Below are 22,944 nucleotides of genomic sequence, written 5' to 3'. Positions count from 1 at the left end.
TCATTTTGGCCACTCTGACTGGCGTGAGGTGATATCTGAGTGTGGTTTTGATTTGTATTTCCCTGATGAGGAGCGACGTTGAGCATCTTTTCATGTGCCTGTTGGCCATCTGGATATCTTCTTTAGAGAAGTGTCTATTCATGTTTTCTGCCCATTTCTTCACTGGATTATTTGTTTTTTGGGTGTGGAGTTTGGTGAGCTCTTTATAGATTTTGGATACTAGCCCTTTGTCCGATATGTCATTTGCAAATATCTTTTCCCATTCCGTTGGTTGCCTTTTAGTTTTGTTGATTGTTTCCTTTGCTGTGCAGAAGCTTTTTATCTTCATAAGGTCCCAGTAATTCATTTTTGCTTTTAATTCCCTTGCCTTTGGGGATGTGTCGAGTAAGAGATTGCTATGGCTGAGGTCAGAGAGGTCTTTTCCTGCTTTCTCCTCTAGGGTTTTGATGGTTTCCTGTCTCACATTCAGGTCCTTTATTCGTTTTGAGTTTATTTTTGTGAATGGTGTAAGGAAGTGGTCTAGTTTCATTCTTCTGCATGTTGCTGTCCAGTTCTCCCAGCACCATTTGTTAAAGAGACTGTCTTTTTTCCATTGGATATTCTCTCCTGCTTTGTCAAAGATTAATTGGCCATACTTTTGTGAGTCTAGTTCTGGGGTTTCTATTCTATTCTATTCCATTGGTCTATGTGTCTGTTTTTGTGCCAATACCATGCTGTCTTGATGATTACAGCTTTGTAGTAGAGGCTAAAGTCTGGGATTGTGATGCCTCCTTCTTTGGTCTTCTTCTTCAAAATTACTTTGGCTATTCGGGGCCTTTTGTGGTTCCATATGAATTTTAGGATTGCTTGTTCTAGCTTCGAGAAGAATTCTGGTGCAATTTTGATTGGGATTGCATTGAATGTGTAGATAGCTTTGGGTAGTATTGACATTTTAACAATACTTATTCTTCCAACCCATGAGCATGGAATGTTTTTCCATTTCTTTATATCTTCTTCAATTTCCTTCATAAGCTTTCTATAGTTTTCAGCATACAGATCTTGTACATCTTTGGTTAGATTTATTCCTAGGTATTTTATGCTTCTTGGTGCAATTGTGAATGGGATCAGTTTCTTTATTTGTCTTTCTGTTGTTTCATTATTAGTGTATAAGAATGCAACTGATTTCTGTACATTGATGTTGTATCCTGCAACTTTGCTGAATTCATGTATCAGTTCTATCAGACTTTTGGTGGAGTCTGTCGGATTTTCCATGTATAATATCATGTCATCTGCAAAAAGTGAAAGCTTGACTTCATCTTTGCCAATTTTGATGCCTTTGATTTCCTTTTGTTGTCTGATTGCTGATGCTAGCACTTCCAACACTATGTTAACAGCGGTGAGAGTGGACATCCTTCAGTCTTTCATTTTTAACTATGATGTTAACTGTGGATTTTGCATAGATGCACTGGTACTAAGTTGAGGAAGTTCCCTTCTACTCCTGAATATTTTTATCATGAAAAGCTGTTGGGGTTTTGTGAAATGCTTTTTCTATATCAATTGAGTAGATCATGTGGTATTTTTCCTTTATTCTATTAATATTGTATATTACATTGATTTTTTCACATATTGAACTACTATTGCATTCTTGGGATAAATCCTATTTGATTATGATGTATGATTTTTTGTTTTTTTGAGAGAGTGAGTGGGGGAGGGGCAAAGGGAGAGAGAATCTTAAGCAGGCTTCATGGCCAGCACAGACCCCAGTGTGGGGCTCGATGCAAGACTTGATCTCACAACTGTGAGATTATGACCTGAGCCAAAATCAAGAGTTAGACACTTCACTGACTGAGCCACCCAGGTGCCCCCGTGTATGATCCTTTTAATATGCTATTGGATTTGGTTTGCTAGTATTTGTTGAGGATTTTTGCATGTGTATTCATAAGGGATATTGGTCTGTAGTTTTCTTTCCTTATGATATATTTATTTTGCTTTGGTATTAGGGTAACAGTGGCCTTACAAAGTGAGTTCCTTTCTCTTCTATTTTTGGAAGAATGAGAAGGATTGGTGTTAATTCTTCTTTAAATGTTTCGTAGAATTTACCAAGTTCTGTTCTTTGGTGTATATGTGTTTATAATTGTGTCTTCTTGATGAATTGACCCGTTAGCAGTATATAATGTCCTTTGTCTTTTGTAACAGTTTTTGACTTAAAGTCTGTTTTGTTTGATATAAGTGTAGTCACTCCAGCTATCTTCTGGCTACTGTTTGTATGGAGTATCTCTTTTATGTCCTTTTACTTTCAGCCTATTTGTGTCTTTTTTTTTTTAAGCCTATTTGTGTCTTTTAACCAAGAGTGAGTCTCCTTGTAGATAGCATATAGTCAGATCATGTTTCTTTTAAATCTACTCTGCTAATCTCTGCTTTTTAACTGAAGAGTTTAATTCATTTATATTTAATGTAATTATAGATTTGAAAGGACTTCTATTTTGCTATTTTTTTCTATATATTTCTTATATCTTTTTTGTTCCTCGGTTCCTCCATTACTGTTTCTTTTGTGTTAAATGGATGTTTCTTGTTTATTTTACAGTATACTTTCGAGTTATTTCTTAGTGGTTCCCCTTCTCCCAATGATTCTTGCACAATAAGTTTAACACTTTGGAATCACCAAGCTAAAGGATATTGATTCTGAATGTTGTTGTAAAGACAAAAACCTTCCTATAGTGTGAATAACTACTACCTGCTATATCCATCATAATCTGAAGTCAGATTGTCATACAGTGTTTTCTAGGAGTGTGGTGCATATTAAATGTAGTACATGTCGGGGAAAACATAAGCCAGACATGGCCATTCAGGAAAGAAGGTTCAGAAATGAAGCCTTTTCTGTAGTGGGCAGTGGGTGTGGGTAAGTACAGTACCACAATGTTTCTTTTTCAGCTCATCCTTGGAATCCCAGAACAGGCCTTAAGTCTTCTCCACATGGCCATTGAACCCATCTTGGCTGACGGGGCTGTCCTGGACAAAGGCCGCGCCATGTTCTTGGTGGCCAAGTGCCAGGTGGCTTCAGCAGCTGCTTATGATCCACCAAAGAAAGCAGAAGGTAGGGAACCATACAAAGATTGCTATGCAATACTATTGCAGAAAAAAAATTAAATTTAGGACCCAGAAGAAGGAAGACATTAAATTTGGGATAGTATTTAAGTTCTCAAATACATGTTAAGATTTATGCAGTATTTAAAGTGCTTTGACATGCATGCTTGGTGTGAAGGTTGAGGGCAAGTGAATGATTATTTTAACCCTACAGAACCAAGTACCAGGCTGGAAATCAGGACTAAAGGCCTTTTTTAAAACCTCCCCCTAGTGTATTTTTTTCTTCTCAAAGAGTAGAGTATAAAAGTATCTCTGGTACATGTTAAACCAATGAAAGTAGATGTCAGGTTTTGAAAACTGTATGCAAAGTGTTGAGTTAAACCTGTGTGCTTTTTTCCCATTTTCCGTCAGCTCTGGAGGCAGCCATTGAGAATCTCAATGAAGCCAAGAACTATTTTGCAAAGGTCGACTGCAAAGAGCAAATCAGAGATGTTGTTTACTTCCAGGCCAGACTCTACCACACCTTGGGGAAGACCCAGGAGAGGAACCGATGCGCGATGCTCTTCCGGCAGCTGCATCAGGAACTGCCCTCTCATGGGGTGCCCTTGATAAATCATCTCTAGTGAGAGCATCCCTGCTGGGCCGCTATACAGAATATAAGATTTTGGACTTACCCTCCCTCCATGTAAATGATGTATTTGATGTCTGTCTTATCAATAAACTGCATTCTGATTAGTTTGTCTTATTTTGTTGCTAGAATATACATACTTGTTTTCTCCCTTTTCTTTTTGATAGCAAAAGATACCAACTTTTTGTTGATAAACAGCTGTTTTATTAATAAGCTATTACAAGTGTTAAAGGTTATGTTCTCTCTGGGCAAAGTTGCCAGTATCTTCTTAGGATCTGTGCACATTCTGCATCATCACAGGAGTTTGTATTTAGCACCTATGCTCAGACATCAGCTCTTCTGAGTATCGGCAGGTCTCTCCAGAGGGTCAGTGGAGGTTTCTCTAAGACTTAGATTTTCTTTCTGAAGCTTCCCTGCTTTGTTGGACTGAGCTGGGGGGTTGTGGTGGGCCTGTGTATGCTTGTAAGCACATGTTGGTTCTTGACTGGAAATTAAGAAGGAAAAGATCTTTTTATGGTTTTTGGACCAATGACAAGAAACAGATTTCAGTCACTTTCTGGGTATTTGTTTTCTTCTGTCTTCTACATTACTGTACTTCTTCTCTCTTTAACTATATAAATGAAGGATGATGATAATAAGTCTAGGAATTCATTATGAATGAGGGGATTATAAATTAAGAAAAGGTCTAAAGCTCAGAGGTGTGCGGATGCTATCACTCGAATACGTAGAGTATCTAATTTACGCATCTCAACCCTGCCATTAAGCAGAACCAGTTATTGCTTTGCAAATTTATCTTATCCCTCAGTGTTCACAGGAAAATCACTCTGTTTCAAGTCCAAAACAGCAACAAGGAACCAACCAAATTTTTCAGCTTCTATCATTGGCTCTTTCTCCGTTAAATTTAAACCTTCGGATGGGAAATAATTTATCTCCAGGGCTCTTTGAAACAGCGTAAAACAACTCCCACTCATAGGGAGCATTTGCCGGCTAAAGACAGCCGCTCTGGAAACAAGAGACTCTGTAGAGATAGAGACAGTAAGTGGTATGTTGATGTTTAAAAATCTTAAATTAGGGGCGCCTGGGTGGCTCAGTCGGTTGAGCGTCCGACTTCGGCTCAGGTCGTGATCTCATGGTCCGTGAGTTCAAGACCCCCGTTGGGCTCTGTGCTGACAGCTTGGAGCCTGGAGCCTGCTTCAGATTCTGTGTCTCCCTCTCTCTCTGACCCTCCCCCATTCATACTCTCTTTCTGTCTCAAAAATAAATAAATGTTAAAAAAAATTAAAAATCTTAAATTAATTTGAAAGGTTATATATGGAGATAGTAAAAATTAAATATTCTTAAAGGCTGTATAGTAAAAAGTAATTCTTCCTCCCAGGTAGTAACCACAATTACCAGTTTCTTTTTATTCTTCCAAATCTAGTCTCTCATCTGATGTCAGTTTTGGCCCATGTATTTAAACTACAGTCTTTCTAGCCTAAGAAGTGATCACTCTGTCTCAGTGTAAGAAGGTTCAAGAGATGGGACAACATTGCTCAGCCGACCCCTCATGCATCAACATTAAAAACCAGAAATCATCAGATCTGACCAGGACTAACTACATGATTTGTGGGGCCAGTGCAAAGTAAAAATACAAAGCCTCTATTAAGTAGAGCATTAAACCAGGTAAGCGGCACAATTCAGTTGGAAACAGCAGAGTGACCCCCATATTCATAACTGGGTTACAACTCATTGGCTTTTTTCCTGGTGGAGCATTTGGTGAGGGAAGAGTCAGACTGGTGTAATTATGGGTGGTTTAATATAGGAGTGTAACAAAATGATGATTTGTTTAAATGCGGAAAGGGTTTGGTGAGGAGGGAATTGAAGCTATATAGCCAGCTATATAGACCCTTCGGGTCTACACCAGAGAACTTACAGAGAAGAAAGGTGTAGTGACCCAAGCCAGTGGCTTGGCATGGTGGGAACTCTACCAGCAGGTTCGGTGTTGAGTGTTTCCAGGCCTGGGGCAAATGGGAGCAAATATTTTAACACTTAGCAGACTGCCCTGTTGTAATTTATGTAAATATACTAATACATTTAATCTTTACAACAATCCTAAGAAGTTGGCTACAGCATTAATCCCATTTAACAGACTGGAAACCAAGGCATAAGGAGATTAAGTCGCTCATTCACCCAAGGCCACACAGCTGGTAGGTTGCAGAGCTGGGAATCCAACCCAGTTGCTACATTACCCTAGAGCTGCCTGTTCCTGGAGTTTTGAAAAGCACTGTAATGTTTTTGTGAACATTCTTTTCCAGTTCATCGGGCACATAGTTGTCATTTATCTAGTGCCCAATATAGGCTAGACACTGTGCTGGGTACTTCCACACATACCATCTCTAATGCTTGTCGGCCAAATACCATTTTACAGTTGAGGAAACTGCCTCAGAGAGTTGGCCTAATCCAGCCCCCTCACTAGTGAGGATCAGTCCCGGTGTACAGGCTTCTCAACCTCATCCCGGGACCACCTTTGTATTGACCTATATGCCTTGAATGCGTCTACTTGTTCAGAGCATTTTACATTTTGCCCTGATGTTTTTGGGTATTACACTGATTTTTTTCTTTCTCGTAGCACATCTAAGACAAACGAAGAGCTTCATCTGTGTCCCTGCCGACTTCTCCTTTTATGCTGTTGTTTATGTTTGAGACTAATAAACATATTAATCTCACTGCTCATTGAAGGGAAACTTCCCAGGCTTTTTTTCTTTTTTTTTAACCGGTGTTTTTCTACTTTCCTGTTGAATGGGAAGGAATTCAATGAATTAAGTATATCAGCATGATTTATCCTGCTCTCTCTACCTGGATGTTCAAGGTTTGGAGAGTGGAATATTCCATTGAACACCATGAGTAGAACATAGAACAGTTCCCAAAGGAAAAGACAAAGCCTTGGCAGGAGCTTATGATGCTGTCCTATGTGGTGAGATAGTTAAAAAAAAATTTTTTTTTAAATGTTTATTTATTTTTGAGAGAGCAAGACAGAGTGTGAGCAGGGAGAGTGGCAGAGAGAGAGGGAGACACGGAATCCGAAGCAGGCGCCAGGCTCTGAGCTGTCAGCACAGAGCCTGATGCGGGGCTCAAACCCACAAACTGTGAGCTCATGACCTGAGCCAAAGTTGGACGCTTAACCGACTGAGCCATCCAGGTGCCCCAGTGGGATAATTTTTAAGTCTTACTTTTCAGCCCCTCCCTTGTACTGTCCAAGTTTTCTTAAAAATAAGATTCAGATGCTTTGTTTACTTATTTTCTTGGCAATCTGTGTTGTCAAGACAACAAGATCTGTTTGCCTAGAATAGGTCTTTCTAGTGTTCTTGGAGGAAAAAACCCAAAAAGCAAAGCCAATTTTTTTTTAAATTTTTATTTTAGAGATTGAGAGCGTGAGTGGGGAGAGGGGGTGGAAGGGGAGAGAGAGAGAGAGGGAGAGAAAGAGGGAGAAGGAGAGAGAGAGAGAGAGAGAGAGAGAGAGAAAGAAGGAGAAGGGGGGAGAGAGAGGAGGAAGAATCTTAAGCGGGCTCCATGCTTAGCATGGAGCCTGATGCAGGGCTCAATCCCACGACCTTGGGATCATGACCTGAGCTAAAATCAAGAGTTGGATGCTTGACTGACTAAGCAACCCAGATGCCCCAAGCAAAGCCAATTTTTATTTTCATATCTCTAAGAAGAAAATGGTTTCCTTCAGTGGGATGATTCCTATCACAAGAAAGGCCAAATGTCAATGAAAGGCAATTATGATGTTCCCTGCTTTTTTCTAATTCACTTCAATAAGGAAGACACATAATTGATGGGGTTTTAAGCTCTGTACTAAGTATATTAATAGCACCTCTGAGCACATACGTGCCAGGCACCAAGCTGTTATCTTCACACACGTAATTGTATTTAAACTGAACCTGTGAACTGGGTTTGTTATCTCCCTTTGACAGCTGATGAAACTGAAATCCCTTGTCCAAGACCATAGACCTGGTAACTAGCAAAGCTGGGATTTGAGCTACGTCTGTTTTGACTCCAAAGTCACTGCTTTCAACCACAATGCTAAAGATAAACAAATGTTTCAGATGCGGTACTCATCTGTCCTCCAGGAATTTATAGCTCTATTGGCAAGTCTGAACCCATTAGTGAAAAGGAAGGAATAGAGACAACTTGGTGGCCAAGCATCCATTATGTGGTATAGTCCTTGCCACAGGAGGTAAGAGAGGGGAGAGATCAAGGAGGGCCTGGGTCATAACATTTCAGGAACTTCTTGCAGAAAGTAGTGGATCTTGGGCTAGAGTTTGGATTTGAATGGGCACTTTCTTGCCTTTCTCACATAACCGGCTTCTTGCTTGATACAGCTGTATGTATATCTAAGTTTCTGCCTATTAGTTATAGTGTTCTAATAAGACATAGATGATTTAGTAACATGATATAAACATACAGAATTGTATATTTTAACAAGTAGCAGGTACAGACATCAACCAATATCTATTTCGGTTTCTTTAGTAAAGCAGGGGTTGCCAAGCTATTGGTCACATGGGTCAAATCTGACATGTCGCCTGTTTTTAGAAGTCCTGCTAGCTGAGATTGGTTGAAACATTTTTAAATGGTTGAAGAGAAATCAAAACAATAATATTTTGTGACATGGGAAAATTAAATACAAATTAACTTTGAGTGTCTGTAAATAAGAGTTTTATTGGAACACAGCCACACCCATTCATTTATTTTTGTCTATGGCTGCTAGAATGGCAGAGTGAGAAGTTGTCACAGAGCCCACATAGACTGAAAGCCAAAAATATTTACTATCTGGCCCTTTACAAAAAAAGTTTGCTGACCCCTGACATAGAGTCAGATATGTTCAAAATGCTCCCTAATACATATTTTGGGGGAGAATATAGCAAACTATAGAAAAATAAAGAACTGTGCATCCACCACTCAGAACTGACTTAACATTTTACCATTTACTTCAAATACATTCATAAGTGAAAGGCACAAAACTGTCTGGGTTGCTTGTCTCTATTCTCTGTCCCTACTTCCATCTTTGTAGCAGATTGTCATGAATTTAATTTACAGCCAATCCCTGTTAACCTTTTTAAAAAACACTTATGTGTAAGCATGTGTCCATGAACAAGATAGACTATGTGGGGGCTTTAAATTGTACATCATACTGTATTCTGCAGCTTGCTCCTTTACACAGCATTCTGGTTTGGGGATCTTCCCATATGTGTGCAAATAGATGTAATGTACTCGTTTGAACTATTGACAGTATCCCATCAAACGGCCACAACACGTTTTGTTTATCCATTCCCCTGATGAACATTCAGGAAGGCTACTTCCGGGTTTTTACTATTACCGCAAAAGCATGAGACCTGGCGAATATCAGAAAGGGTGGACATCTTATCCAAAAGCTCTGAATTGTCTATGAGGGCTCCTGTAGCATGGAAATACCAGAGGACCTCAACAGAAATCCACCCAGTTGACAAGAGGACTTTGAACCTTTAATTACTTTGGCTTTTGACTCCCCTCTGGACTTGATTCCCTTTTGGCTTCTTGGCAGGGTCAGGGAAGACATCCCTCGGGTAACTTTTGGTTCAGGACTGGGTTTCAAAACCATCTAAGGCCGGCAGGTCAGGTAACACTTGAGGTCTTCTCTCTCCCTCCCCCTGCAGTGCAGTTTAGTCCCGGATGGGGGACTAAACACACTCTTAAGGCTCCAGCAAAGTACGGCACCCAAAGGGGTAGACTGTGAAGAATATGATGTATCTCACAAAAAGCATCTAAGTAGTTTTGGGGGAAGGCTAGAACTTCATTGGGTTTGGAGTAGTTTGGTACATCCGGGTGGAGTGGGGGTGGGAAAGGAACAGTGTTCCCCAGCCTTTAGGGCAGGCCCCGAGCGGTGGTCAGTGGAGAGGCGGGTGAGGAAGGGGGTTCCCCGAATGAGCGGTGACCCGAATCAGGCCGCATCCACCTCCCGGCAGCTGGTGCAGAGGCAGCAGCCCCGGGACGGAAGCCAGGCCGCGAGGCGGGACCCTGGGTGTCCCGCGGGCTTGGGGAACTTTCCACGACTCAGCCGCCGCCCTGCAGTCCCCGCGTCTGGCCAAACAATGCGAGCGCTGCCCGCGCGTCCGGCCTGCCCTAGGGTGCCGCAGCCGCCGCGGAGAGAACGGGCGTAGGGGCGCGCCGCGGACGGGGGCAAAGTTGCCGCGCAGCCTCTCGCGCTCGGACGCCCGGCAGCTCTCTCCCCTCCTCGCGGGTCCGCGGCCTCCTTCCACCGCTCCCGGCCCCGCCCCACTTCCCCTCGCCGCCGCCTCCTCCCCTTTCTTCTCCTCACCCCCCCGCCCCGCCAGCCTTGCCGCTACTTTCGTCTCAGCCGGCTCCCACCTCCCCGCCCTCACCCGAGCGGGGCCGAGCCGGCGGGGGCGCGCCGAGGGCGGCTCCGCGCCCGGGTTTCCAGCGGCCGCGGCCAATCCCCGCGCAGCCCGCGGCGGCGTCGCGCTCCAGCCGGGACCGGGCGGCTCCTCCCGTCCCCGCCCCCTGCGCGCCCGCCGGGGCCGCGGAGTGGAGCGCGTGGCCGCGCCGAGACCAGCGGAGCCGAGCCGGGGGCGCAGAGCGCGGGAGGCGGCGGCGGCGCGGAGCCCAGGTGAGCTGACGGGAGCGGGGCCGCGGGTCGGGGCCGCAGCGCCGCAGTCCCGGGCGCCCTCGCCTCCTAGGGGCTGGGGGCCGCTGCCGGGATTGCAGACAAAGCCCAGAGGCCGGCCCCAGGTTCCCTCCACCCAAAGGACCCCACGTGCGCCGCCCCACGCCCCGCCACGTGGGGGGACCCGGCCCCCCGGCGCCCCTTCCCCCCGCGTCCTCGGGGCGCCCGGGGCCTCGGGGTAGCCTCCTCGGCTGGGCCGCGCCCGGCCGGGGGTGGCAGGGGCGGTCCCGGAGTTTGGAACCCGTGTATCACCCGCGGCCGGGGCCGTCAAGGATCTTGGAGGCGGCCTAGGCCCACCCCCTCGCGTTTGACAGGTGGGGAAAGCTACAGAGCGCAGGAGAGCAGAGGGCCGACGGACTTTGAGCACCCCACCCCCGCATCCCGCTTGTCTTGGGGGCAAGCCCAGGCCCTGGTAGGTTGGACACCAGGCGGCAGGACCCTGGATCAGCAGTTGCGGGGCCTGGGGACCTTTGCCTCTCTTAGTCGGCCCTTTGCCTCCGCCCTCCGGAACCGCGCTGGCTCGGTCCTTTTGACCTAAATTTACCTCGGGACCGCAGCACTCAGTGAGTGCAGAGAGGTGCCTTCACCGGCACCCTCTGCTTGACTCCTGGGGACGCGGGGATTCTGGGCCCAGCCCCGCTTAGCATTGGGTCTTGGTTCCTGGAGCCCTTGCAGGCTCCCCCCACTCTCTGCCCTGCCCAGTTTGGGAAGCGGGGTGTTTTCACAGCTCTGCCAGCCGCTCTGCTGCTTGCACTTGGCGCTGAGGAGGTTGCACCTTATCCCCTCCTGTCTCCCCCAGAAGGTTGGTCGGAGAGGGATGGCATCCGTGTGGTGGGGAGCTCAGAGAGGGCTCGCTGGCCTGGCGTGGGACTTCTAGTGTCCACTTCCTTAGGGGCAACTTTTATCTTCCTCACTCTGGGAGTCCCTACAGCCCTAGAGATAGAAACTTCACGTGCCCTAGAGTGGTACTGTCGTTTACCACATCCCCTCCCCTGGCTCTGCCCCCAGGGGGGAGAGGGAAGAGAGAGTTCTCCATCCCCATTGGCTCCCTTGTTCTCAGGGGGAGGTAGGGCAACCTGGGGAGGGCTTTGGGGACGTTAGCCCCCCTCCTCCCAAACCACCCCACAGAAACATGCAATTTAAGAATTAACTGGGTGCATGCTATGCAAATACAGCTTCATGGTGAGCCTTCGAATCTCCTTCCAGATTGCTCATCATAAACCCTTCTGACATAGGAAAACAGCTACTGGTCGTGAGAGCACAGTGTATTTTTGTAATAAAAAGTAATAGCCATCATTTGATGAGTCCCTAAATACTGTGCTGTGTGTTACATGCATCCTCTCATTTCCTACCAACATCCTAGAGGAAGAGATTTTTTATTCCCATTGTAGAGATGAGGAGATTGAAGGGTGGAAACAATCCTGCAGCATTGCTGGGAGTTAGCCTCATTTTATAGAGGGGTCAGAGGGGTTAAGTAACTGGCCCTGGGGGTCACACAGCCAACCCGGGTATGTCAGGCCCTAGAGCCCGCTCGTTTTAGAGCAGAGTCCCTTGCAAAGTCCCTCAGCTTTTTGACAGGCCCAGAATTGTTTACTAAACCAGTCTATGTGGACACAGATCTAAGTAGGCATGGTGCTGACTGGGCTTGCCCTTGCTCCCAAGTTGTGAGTGGGCCAGAAGCCAAACATATTCCTAATACCTTTGTTCCCATCGGGGTGGTCCTACCTTCCTGGCAAGAGTTTGGAAAAGTGTCTGGTGACTTTGGTTGTCAAAATGATGCTGAGCACTTCTGGCTTTGGTAGGTGGGAGCCAGGGATTCAAAATGTCCGGCAAGCAGGCCAGATCCATGCCAGGCGTAAATTGTCCTGCCCTGAATGCCGGGAGCATCCCTGTTGAGAATCAGCAGGAGGAATAAGTGTGGTGGCAATGAAGGAAGCAGATGGCAGTGGAGGTTCTGGTGAAATCTCTTCTGGCTGGTATGAATCCAGGAGGCTCCCAGAAAGGGGTGTCCTTTGTGCTCAGCCTTGAGTGATGGGCTTAAAAACAGACAAACAAAGAAACAGATTGGATGGGAGTAGGAGGGGAGGGATCTCACCTAGCGGAGGGAACTTTCTGCAGTAACCCAGAGTGCTCTCCTTGAGAATGTCCACTTGGAACCAGGATGGGCTACAAGGTGGGGAGACAGTACTCTCAGGAAGGGATGGACTGGGTGGGGCAGGCCAGACCTATTTTGGCTCAGATTTTAACATGGGTCACAGAGTCGTCCTCACCCCATCATGAACCCATTTAATGGAAGGGCTCAGAGAGACAAAATACTGTAACTTGGTTAGGGTCGCTTAGAACCTTCCTCTCCCCGGCGGGCTGCCTCCCAGTGGCTATGGGAAGCAGAGAGCTCCCATATCCTTTCCCAATCCTGGAGACTTGGGACAAATGCTGTTTCAGATTTTCCTTTGGGTCAGAGGGCCTTGTGTTGCTATTTTCCCCTAGATGTTTTGCTTTTCCAGTTAGCTCCTCCCCCTTGGGTTACAGGCCCCGGGTGTGGGGTTCAGGCATGCCTGGCTCCACAGTGCTGCAATGGCCTTCTCCCTCATTTCTGGTCTTCTTTCCTGGAAGTTAAGGAAATTGCGTCTCTCTTTTGGAATGGCCTTTTTTTCTTTCAGGCTGTGCTTGTCGCCTTCTTGGCCTGTTAATAATAGGAGACCTTTTGTGTCTGGCTTCTTTTTCGTGGAACATAATGTTTTCAAGGTTCATCCATGCTGTAGACTCTGTCAGTGCTTCCTTTCTATGGCTGAGTAATATTCCCTTGTATGGATAGACCCCATTTTGTTTATCCTTTCATCGGTTGGTGGATATTTGGGTTGTTTCCAACACAAGGGTTTCTTAAGGCCACTTTGCGCATTCCTCTGCCTTCTCAGCCCCCAATTAATAAACCTCTGGGCATAAGACATTATTGTATCTCTCTGTTTGCAGGAAGAGGGTCATGGAAGGAAGGGTTTCTGAAATCAGTTGGGGAACAGCTTCCTGGAATAGGGTTTTCAGAACTCCCTGCGTCTCGCTCGCCCCCCTCCACAAGAATCCTGCTTCCTCCCAAAGCTCAGTGCCTCCAGGGTCAGTGCACAGGTGTGACGCATGTGATCTTAAGGGAGCGTGTGGATTTCATTCAGTTCCATTCTCTTCAGTCGGGATGATTTGTTAAATGTAGGTCCCCATGTCATCTTATCGGTATGTATTTTGTGAGACTTTTTCTAGGTAAGGTAATCCACGAAGCAGAGAAAGCCTCACCAGACAGATGGAGCCCTAACCCTGTGGCCGGGCATGGAGTCAGCTCAGTCTCCCGACAGCTTGGCCAGAAATGCCCACCACGGAAATTGGAAATCTAGCAAAAACCAAGCTGGGAGGAAGCCCAGAAAAGACTAGCCCCTCAGCCTTTCCCTGTTTGATAGCTGAGTAGGAGTGCAAAGAGGAGGAGAGAACACTGTCTTTGAGGGGGTTAACTGTGAGCTGGCTTTCACACAGAAGATGGACACCATAGCTACCCTCTAGCTAGGTCACAGCGGCTCCATTTTACAGATGAGAAAATCGAGGCCCAAGCCCCTGGGATCTGTATAGTTAGTTTCCTGACATACCTTTTAATATAATATGCTGGCGGATGATGCCCATTTTCTCATGGAATGGAATCCCCCTTTTCCAGGAGGGTATGGTTTTGCTCTCTGAAAAAATAAGGTTTTAAGTGATTATTTTTTCTTTCTTCCCTGATTGGATCCCTTCCTCAACACAACCCAAATCTGGCATATTTCAAAGGAGGTGGGTGCCGTTGCTCCTCCGAAGATCTCTGGCTCTGGCATTCCTTGCTGGGGATGTTAGTGACCAAAACGGGGAAAGAGTGATTTCAGGCGTCAGTGTTTTCCATTTCTGTCGTGTTGGTAGTGGTGCTGCTGAACTTTTTTCTTCAATTATGAAACATGTTAAGCATAGAGAAAAGCCAAGTTTTGTTTTGTTTTGTGTTTTTGACTGCCTCGTGTTTTTGGAAGGCTGGATGGAAACAGGGCAGAGCAGGGCGCCGCGTTTCACTTAGCGCTGGCTCTGGAACTTTGATGATATTTCGCTGAACTGAACCTACACTTTTGGGGGAGGGGGGTTGGTGACAAGCCCTGTCCTGGGAGCTGAGGGACGCTGGGACTTGGTCCCTGTCCCCAGAGAGCTCCCAGGTGAGTGATCTGTGAACTCTCTGGGAGTGCTTTGGAAAAGATAAATAATTCTAGCATTTTCCCTTTTGAAAAGGAGAGCAAGAAAATTCCAAGAGTCTGTTGTACCCCCACCCCCACCCCATCCTGAAAGCTGCTGAGCAACTATTTTTATGTTGTCTCTTTTTATCCTGTTGGCTTCTGTAAATAGTTGAGAGATGGCAGTTGCAGAGATAAAAATGCTAATTCCAACCTGGAGAGGAGAGAGGATGGTCCCCCAAGAAAATGCCCCCTCATCCCTCCCCAGGCCAAGGCCTTGCCCCTCTGCCTACATGGGCATGAGGTAGGAGGTGAGTGGATGGGGGAAGGGGCATCATGGGTGGTGCTAGAGATAAGCCTCTGCTAGAGTAGTTTAAATGGAGAACTAGTGGTTTGGGTGGGGGCAGGGTGTGGAAGAAAGAACACCTCCCTCATGGGTTTTTAAAGGTGCATTGGGATTTTGCCTTTGAGGCTTCTGATGGAAAGAGAGTTTATTTAGATTCATCCCGGACAATTCCCCTGTCTTCTGTGTCCAGGTGTGGGGGACAGGGTTGGTCCCTCAGAGGCAGAGCCAGCTCCCAGCCCCTCCTTGCCCCTACTTGCTGGGGTTGCTTTGTGCTGGAGGCTGCGGAGGGAGGGAACCTAGATTTAGCATCACCTCCAAACAGCAGGGAAGAGGGAGGGAGGGAGGAGCCCTGTGGGTGGGCAAGGCAGGGGTGCTTGTGGGTTCTGAGCTGGCCCCTTCTATCTCCTGCTTGCCAAGCTGCAGAATGTTGGAGTCCAGGTCTTTTTCTTTTCATTACAAACTGAAATTCCGGTTGTTTGCCTGTCTGTCTCTCTCTTCCTTTGGTTCAGTGAAAGATGCAGTAGGAGAGGAGGAAAGAAGTAAATGGCTCCTACCTCCCTTTGCCAAATACCCCCAACACCCACTCCACACTCACCTACCCGGTTGCCCTTCCTGGCTCTTCAAGGTGGGGACCACCAGTGTGCACCTGGCTGTGTGATCCCAGCCACTCTCCACCAATCAGTAGCCTCAAAGGAAGACACCTGAGCTTCTTGCTCTGTATGCATCCTGGCCCCCAGGGCACACGGGGCTGCAGGGGTCAGGACTCCTGGTTTTCTAGCCCTGGAGACCTGCTGGGCTGCCTCGTGGAGGTCGCCTCACCTCCCTGAGTCTGAGGGACTCCATCTGCAGCCCTTCACGCTGATGATGAAAGCCTTGGGAGTGTGCGCAAATTGTTTTGACATATGTAAGCAAGGACGCAAAGTTGTATGCACACTTTAATTTACATCTTGCAAAAAGTGATGTATGTGGACAAGAGTTAGAGGAGAAGATGAAAAGAATAAAGATAGCATGGTGGGATTAGAGATAAAAATTTTTGTTTTAATATAAATTCAGGCCAGTTGAGGGGCTTGAACTTGCTAGCCATAGAATGCTTTCTTGGCAATAGCCTCAGTGTAGGGAGCATTTGCTGTGTGCAGGAGAAGGGACGTGCACTTGATCACCATGCCCCACCTCTCCAGGAGCCTCTGGTTTCACACCTGTGAAAAGCACTGTTTGATTGTGGGCAAGTCACTTGGACTCTCTGCCTCAGTTTCCTCACCAGTGAAATAAGCATGATACCTGGACATGACTCCTAATGTTGTGACAGTTAGATGACATGATACATGCAAAGTGCTTAGAATAGTGCCTGCCACTTGGCAAGCACTACAGGTGCCTGGCTCCCATCTAAAGCTGCCATGGCCACTGCTACAGTGATACATTTCTTGTACTGAAGGTGCTGGTCACTTTCTTTCCTTTGCTCTGTCCTATTTATCGGCCGTTCCTTTCCCCATCCTTGATTTTTTTATTTAAGGTTAGAGAGAGAAAAAAAAAGACTTTGGAAGTTCTGGTTTCTGCCTGACTGTCAAGGTGAAGGCTATCTGGGTTACCAGGGAACCTAAAGCTGCCTGGTGGTTTGGCCTGGTTGAGAGCCTTAAGGTGTAGGCAACTGTTGATCTGTCAAGAAGCTTAGTGGGGAAGCTTTTCTGTCAATCAGCTCTGGGTTGTCTATCAGGCAAGACCCTTGGTTGTAAGTGACAGAAGACCAATCACAAACTAACAAGCAAAAATAGGTATTGGCTCATGTAGTTAAAAGCTTCTGGTATCTATGGACTTCAGGCATGGCTGGATCCAGGTACCCATACAATGTCTCCAGCTTCAGTTCTTCTCTGTCACCTCTCTTCTCTCTCTGTTGACTTTATTCTAAGCCAGGGTTCTCCCCAGCCCCTGATAACTCTAGAAATCCATCCTTCTTGCTCCAAGTACCATAGAAAGAGACATTTGCAATACTTCTGCCAAACCCTAGAATAAGACTTGGTAGTCTGACTTAAGTCACACACCTACTCTTGAATCAAATCACTTGACCAGAGAAATTCACACCTGATTGAGCAGACTTAAGTTATATGGGAACCCCTGAAGTTGATGGTACAGACAGCTACATGGAATCACCTTTCACAAGAAAGAGTGGTTTCCCAGATGTAAATCAGGCTGCTGCTATAAACTAAAGGAACATGGATAGATTTAAGCCAAGTAAAGAAAACTTCTGAGCAGACTTGGGATGAGTGATACAAGCAACGGCCTCTAGCCAATATTTACTATATTTACTAGCCAATATTTACTGAGTGCCAACAGTGTTCTGGAAAGTTCTAGGTCCTAGAGTTGAGGAGTAAACAAGAAAGGCAAAGCCTTGGCACTTAGAAGTTAAGTCAGGTTGCTGTCTCCATTCCCAAATCCTATGCATTTCTTTTCTGATCACCCTAAGACCCCATGTCTTTGTACCCCTCTCGAGCAGGTGGAGGTTTTGGAAGTCAGAGGAATGGGCTGTCTGCTCCCCTTTGTTAGAGATTTTGCTCAGCCTGGACTTTATTCAGGATGCAACATGTGGACATTGCAGGGCTGTACTTGCAATTTTTAGCCCCTTCTTGAAAAACGCAGACCAATTTTAGCTTTTCCTGGAACCACCGCTTAACTTTGGGCAAATCAGTAAATCTTTCTGGACGTTCATTTTCTCATTGGTGAAATGAAATGGTTGGAGCAGGTGACCACCGACGTGTGCCCTAATTTAGCGCTGTCATCTGATGCATCTCCCAGCAGGGCCTGTAGGGGTGAGATGTGGAAAAGGGGGAGGGGGCGTGTGACAGGCACTCAGCCTGTCCTGGGTGTTGAGGAGGCAAGGGGAAAGTGGTGAGGACTGACCTTATCTCCTGTCCAAAGCTGCAGTGAGTTGTTGCCAGGAGAGAATATGGACCCAGTGCTATCAGAATGTCCAGTACTTTAAGAGACTCTGGAAATTATGACTTTTATCTGAAATGTGCCGGCTTTGAACTGTTGACATCTCATTCAAATAGTTTTAGACACAGGGTAGGCCAAGCAAAATAGGTTGGTGGCCAGATGTCACCCGAGAGTCACCATTTGCCACCTCTTTGCTCTAAGGACTGTGACAGGCACCGGGTCTGTGCACGCTAACACCAGCATTATCCTTCCTGCCGTCTGCCAAGGGAGGGCCTTTGTCTTCTGGGGAGACAGTTTTAGTGCTTCCAAACTAAGGAGTGCTGAGGGAGATACATTGCTAAGAGTTGGTGTTACCGAATTGATAAGACTGTTTGGCTGGGCCAAGGCCCGAATCTGGAATATTCCTGCTGGCATCAAACCTTAGTGCTGTGTTGGCCAGTCCAGCTGAGCCTCCCAGGTCTCGCGCTCGTGTGTTGGGAAACTCTTCTGAATCCGTGGCCTCTGAGGCAGTGGGCTTCCCTGGGTAGGTGGGAGCTGCCTTAGTTGGCTAGGGCTGCTGTGAGGGAGGATACAGTCTGGGGGGCTTCAAGAGCAGAACTGCATTGTGTCACAGTTCTGGAAGCCAGAAGTCCTAGATCAAGGTGCCGGGAGGGAGAATCTGTTCCATGTCTCTCTCTGGTGGCTTGCTGGTGATCTTTGGCCTTCCTTGGCTTGAACGTGCGTCCGCCTTCATGTTCTCATGGGGTTCTCCCCTGTGTGGCCCTAGGTCCAAATTCTCCCCATTTTATAAGGACACTGGTTATATTCGAGTAGGACCCACCCTAGTGACCTCATTTTAACTTGATAACCTTTGTGAAGACCCTGTCTCCAAATTAAGTTACATTCTGAGGTCCTGGGGTTAGAACTCCAGCATATCTTTTTCGAGGGCACAGTTCAGTCTATAACAGGTGCCTAATGGGGTCCCTGTGACCTTGCCCTGGGCTGCCCTTTGTGTTCTCCATCAGTTGCCTATAAAGTTCTTGTCTCCAGCCCCTCCAGCTTCCTTTCCACAGCCCCTGCACGCACTCGCACTCACACTCATGCTCACACCGGCCTCCAGTTCCAGGAGGGGTGGGGTGGTGTTTCTGTTCCTCAGCCCTCCCACGCCTTTACTGCCTTGGGGACTTCTCAGAGCTCACTCCTCCTGGAGCAAGTTCCTGCCCCCTCACCACCTACTCACCCTGTGGGTCTCAGCCTAAATATAATTTCCCCAAACAAGGCCTTCCTTGACCCGCCCCCCATTCTGATCTGTTCTCTTTTGTCTTGGTTTCTCCCCGCTTGTACTTATATAGTCATTTGTGTTTTTAAGAAATCACATCTGTTTTGTTTATCCACCGCATAGTAGGTCCTCAGTAATTACTTGAAAGAACAAATGGGTGAGTGAATTTCCTTTAGGACTTCCCTGGGCCTCAGCTTCCCCACGTAAGAGAGGAGGTGGCTGGCCAAGCCTGTTATCTCAGGGAGGACATCATTGCTGGCCTTGGCCAAGGCATCCTTACAGCTATTTGGGGCCCCCATGTTGTCCCATGGTGCCCGGAACCGTGTAGGCTGTGTCTCAGATTGGGGCACACGTCCCTGGCACACTGGCTACTTGCTATCCCGGGCTCTGTGGTGGCTCCGTATTTGGTGAGCAGGCGCAGGTTGGAAATGACCCCCAGGAAATGAGAGCACGCTTCCAAGAGGCCAGGGCCACTGGGCTTCCTGGCAGAGGAAGCAGTGCTTCCCTTCACCCTGGCCCGGAGCCTGGTCCATCTGCTTCGGGAAGTGGCTGGTGGCTCTGAGTCACCCAGTGAGAGGTGGGGGAGCTTGCCACCGCCAGCCCTGGGGAGATGGGGAGGCCTTCGAGGGCAGGGAGAGAGGACCCAGGTTTGGGGCCGGAGGCTCCAGGGAGAGGACTCTTAGCATTTAGTCAAACCCAAGGAGCTTTGCAGAAAGGTCCTCTTATTCTGCTCCCCCCCACCCCCAAATACCTTGCTTAGCAGTCCCTCCCTGGCAGAGAGCCTGGGGGGATCAAATGAACCAGGCTGAGCCCTGCTTGGTGCAAGGTAAATGCTCAGTTGGATGTTAGCTATTGCTGTTGTTATGCAAACCATTGTCTTTGTATGATTTTTTTCTCCTGGGCAGAGTGGTTTTTTTTTTTTTTAAGTGTATTTATTTATTTTGAGAGAGAAAGAGAGAGCACAAGCAGGTGAGAGGGGCAGAGAGGAGCGAAAGAATCCCAAGCAGTCTCTGCACCATCAGCAAAGAGCCTGAGGCAGGGCTCTAACTCACAAACTGTGAGATCGTGACCTGAGCTGAAATCAAGAGTGGGTTGCTTAACCAAGTGAGGCACCCAGGCTCCGCTGCCCTGGGCAGAGTGTTGATAGGTTTCATCAGATCCTTATAGAGCCTGTGCCCTTGTAGAATCTGTGTCCCCAAAGCTGGTCAGAGCCAGACTCTAGGGGTCAGTGGTAGAAAATGACCCTCCTCAGGGTGAATGACCGGCTTGCTTATCAGGCCTTGCTGCAGACTGGGGTGGGGGAGGGTGGGGGGAGGGTGGGGGGAGGTGGGGGGGTTGGGGCTCCAGGTGGCCTCCAGGCCCTGAGGTCTGGGCTCTCCTTCCTGAGACCCAGACACACCTGCCCCTGCAGCACAGAGGCCCCCATCTCCATCTCAGCTGGAGCTTTTCTCCTCTCCTGCCTCCTCCAGACCTCAAGGGCCAAGGCCCTGGCCAGACGCCAGTTTGTCAAGGAGACTGATTAAAAGCAGCTTTGCTGGGGGCAGATGGCTTGGTGTCCTTGGCCTGAAGTGAAGATCGATAAGCAATTGTTTTTCTCTTGGCAAGAAAAAAATTCTCCATTAACTTTCTTAGGTGCTGCCAGACCAGTTTTCTTTTCAGGAACGCTGCAGTCCTATCAGAGGTGGTTCTGGGAGGGAAGACAGGTCACTGGTGCTGCTCTGCTCCCCTGCCCTGGGAGGGCTGTAGAACCCACACAAGAGCAGGCTGGCTCAATTGGACGTCAGTAGCTCTTCGGAACATTCTGGAACACGGCTGGCAAAACCCAGCCTCGTAGGCATTCAATAGGTAATTGAAAGAATAGCTTTTTGAGCACTTAACCAGGTACCAGACATGATACTGAGTGCTAGCTATTTAATCCTGATGACTAATGGGTTACCTCCCATTTTATAGATAAGAAAACTGAGGCTGAGGTGGGGCTAAGTCATTTGTGTGTGGTGAGCCCAGGCAGTTGAACTTCAAAGGCCCTGCTTTTCTTTTCCTGGAGAATACTCAACATAACAAGCTGGACCGCAGAGAACCTTGAAGTTGTGTTGGATTCTTTCACTGATAGGGAAGCCGTGGCAGGAACACAGTTAATGATTTCTTTCTCAGACACAGTAAGGATGGGATAGAAGAACAGGAGTGGGACCAGCTGCCCCCTCCCCCTGCCTCAGCCCTCTAGGTTTATTATCCCAACTCCTATCATGGTCACAGCTGTCCTCTTTTAAGAATTCATCTCAGAAGAGTTACTATTTGTCCATGGTACCCAGTGGAAAGTTAGTCCTTCCCACCCTGTCCCCTTGCTTCTGCAAACTAGTCATTTTCTCTTGAGGCCACTGTTAACCGTTTTCGTATATACCTTTCCAGAAATATGCTGTTGCATATACAGTGATTTTCACACGTATGGCCTTTTTCCTGTTACGTCAAAATAGCAGCATACTAATGCTTTGTTTTTTTTTTTCCGTGTAACAGTGCGTCATGGAGCTAATTCATATTAGGCTGTGTAGAGTTACCTCTTTTAATTAAAAAACATTTTTTTTTAATGTTTATTTTTGAGAGAGAGAGAGAGAGAGACAGAGCATGAGTGGGGGAGGGGCAGAGAGAGAGGGAGACACAGAACCAAAGCAGGCTGCAGGCTCTGAGCTGTCAGCATAGAGCCCGATGAGGGACTTGAACTCATGAACCATGAGATTATGACCTGAGTCAAAGTTGATGCTTAACCGACTGAGCCACCCAGGTGCCCCAAGAGTCACCTCTTGTAAAATAAACTCATGTTTTCTCTGGGGATACATGTACCTCATCTTTTTTACTCAGTCCCCTGTGGATGGTCATTTCAAATCATACTGCCACAAGAAATCACTTTTTACATGTGTGAGGTTGTCTGTAGGGTAAATACTCAGGTGAGGAATTGCTAAGTCCAAGGTATATTCATTTGGAGTTTTGTTAGATATTGGTGAATTTCCATTTTTTTTTTTTTTGTTTATTGTTTATTTTTGAGAGAGTGAGAGAGGGAGTGAGAGGGAGCGAGTGTGGGGGGGGAGGGGCAGAGGGGAGGAGGACAGTGGATCCAAAGTGGGCCCCACGCTGACAGCAGGGAGCCTGATGCGACATGGGTCTCAAACTCCCGAACCCGTGAGATCCTGACCTGAGCCGAAGTTGGATGCTTAACCTACTGAGCCACCCAGGTGCCCTAGTGAATTTCCTTTCATAAGGGTGCCCAATTCATACTCTCTCTAGCCTCACCAAAATAGTGCTATTATTACATTTTCTGTCTTTGCCAATCTGATAGATGGAAAAAGTAGTAATTCCTTATAGTTTTATTATTAAAAATTTTCTTAATTTTGGTAAAATATACATAAAATAAAAATTTACCATTTTAACCATTGTTAGGTGTACAATTCAGTGGCATTAATTACATTCACAGTGTTGAGAGACCATCGCCACTATTTCCAGAACCTTTTCATCACTCCAAACTGAGGCTCTGTACCCCTTAAACAATGACTCCCTGTTCCCCTTTTCCCAGTTCCTGGTAACCTTTATTTTCTGTCTGTATGATTTTGTCTATTTTAGGTACCTCATAGAATTGCAGTCATAGAGTATTTGTCTTTTAATATTTGGTGTGTTTCACTTAGCATGTTTTCAGAGTTCACCCATAGGATAGCATGTGTCAGAACTTAATTCCTTTTTACGGCCGAATCATTTTCCATTTTATGGATAGAACACATTCTGTTTATCCATTCACAGTAGATGGACACTTGG

At 46.8% G+C, this 22,944-nt stretch overlaps 2 protein-coding genes and 1 long non-coding RNA gene across 7 annotated transcripts in view; 2 read left to right on the top strand and 1 right to left on the bottom strand.

The window, feature by feature from the left end:
- Positions 1-3,798, top strand: part of ANAPC5 (anaphase promoting complex subunit 5) — a 45,445-nt gene extending 41,647 nt beyond the window's left edge. Inside the window, exons 16-17 of the mRNA XM_058691280.1 lie at positions 2,911-3,073; positions 3,475-3,798. Coding sequence (XP_058547263.1) covers positions 2,911-3,073; positions 3,475-3,686 — 375 coding nt within the window. The 3' untranslated portion in view covers positions 3,687-3,798. The remainder of the gene's footprint in view (positions 1-2,910; positions 3,074-3,474) is intronic.
- The window catches only part of LOC131489377 (uncharacterized), a 199,831-nt gene that overhangs the window by 7,415 nt on the left and 169,472 nt on the right, over positions 1-22,944 (bottom strand). The gene's annotated exons all lie outside the window — the stretch shown is intronic.
- The window catches only part of CAMKK2 (calcium/calmodulin dependent protein kinase kinase 2), a 48,194-nt gene continuing 35,452 nt past the window's right edge, over positions 10,203-22,944 (top strand). For all 5 annotated transcript variants that reach the window (XM_058691294.1, XM_058691291.1, XM_058691292.1 and 2 more), the window contains exon 1: positions 10,203-10,334. The gene's annotated coding sequence lies outside the window, so the exon portion shown is untranslated. The remainder of the gene's footprint in view (positions 10,335-22,944) is intronic.

The sequence above is a fragment of the Neofelis nebulosa genome, chromosome 11 (assembly GCF_028018385.1).
Source record: "Neofelis nebulosa isolate mNeoNeb1 chromosome 11, mNeoNeb1.pri, whole genome shotgun sequence".
Lineage (NCBI taxonomy): Eukaryota > Metazoa > Chordata > Mammalia > Carnivora > Felidae > Neofelis > Neofelis nebulosa.
This window is presented reverse-complemented; position numbering and strand designations above follow the sequence as displayed.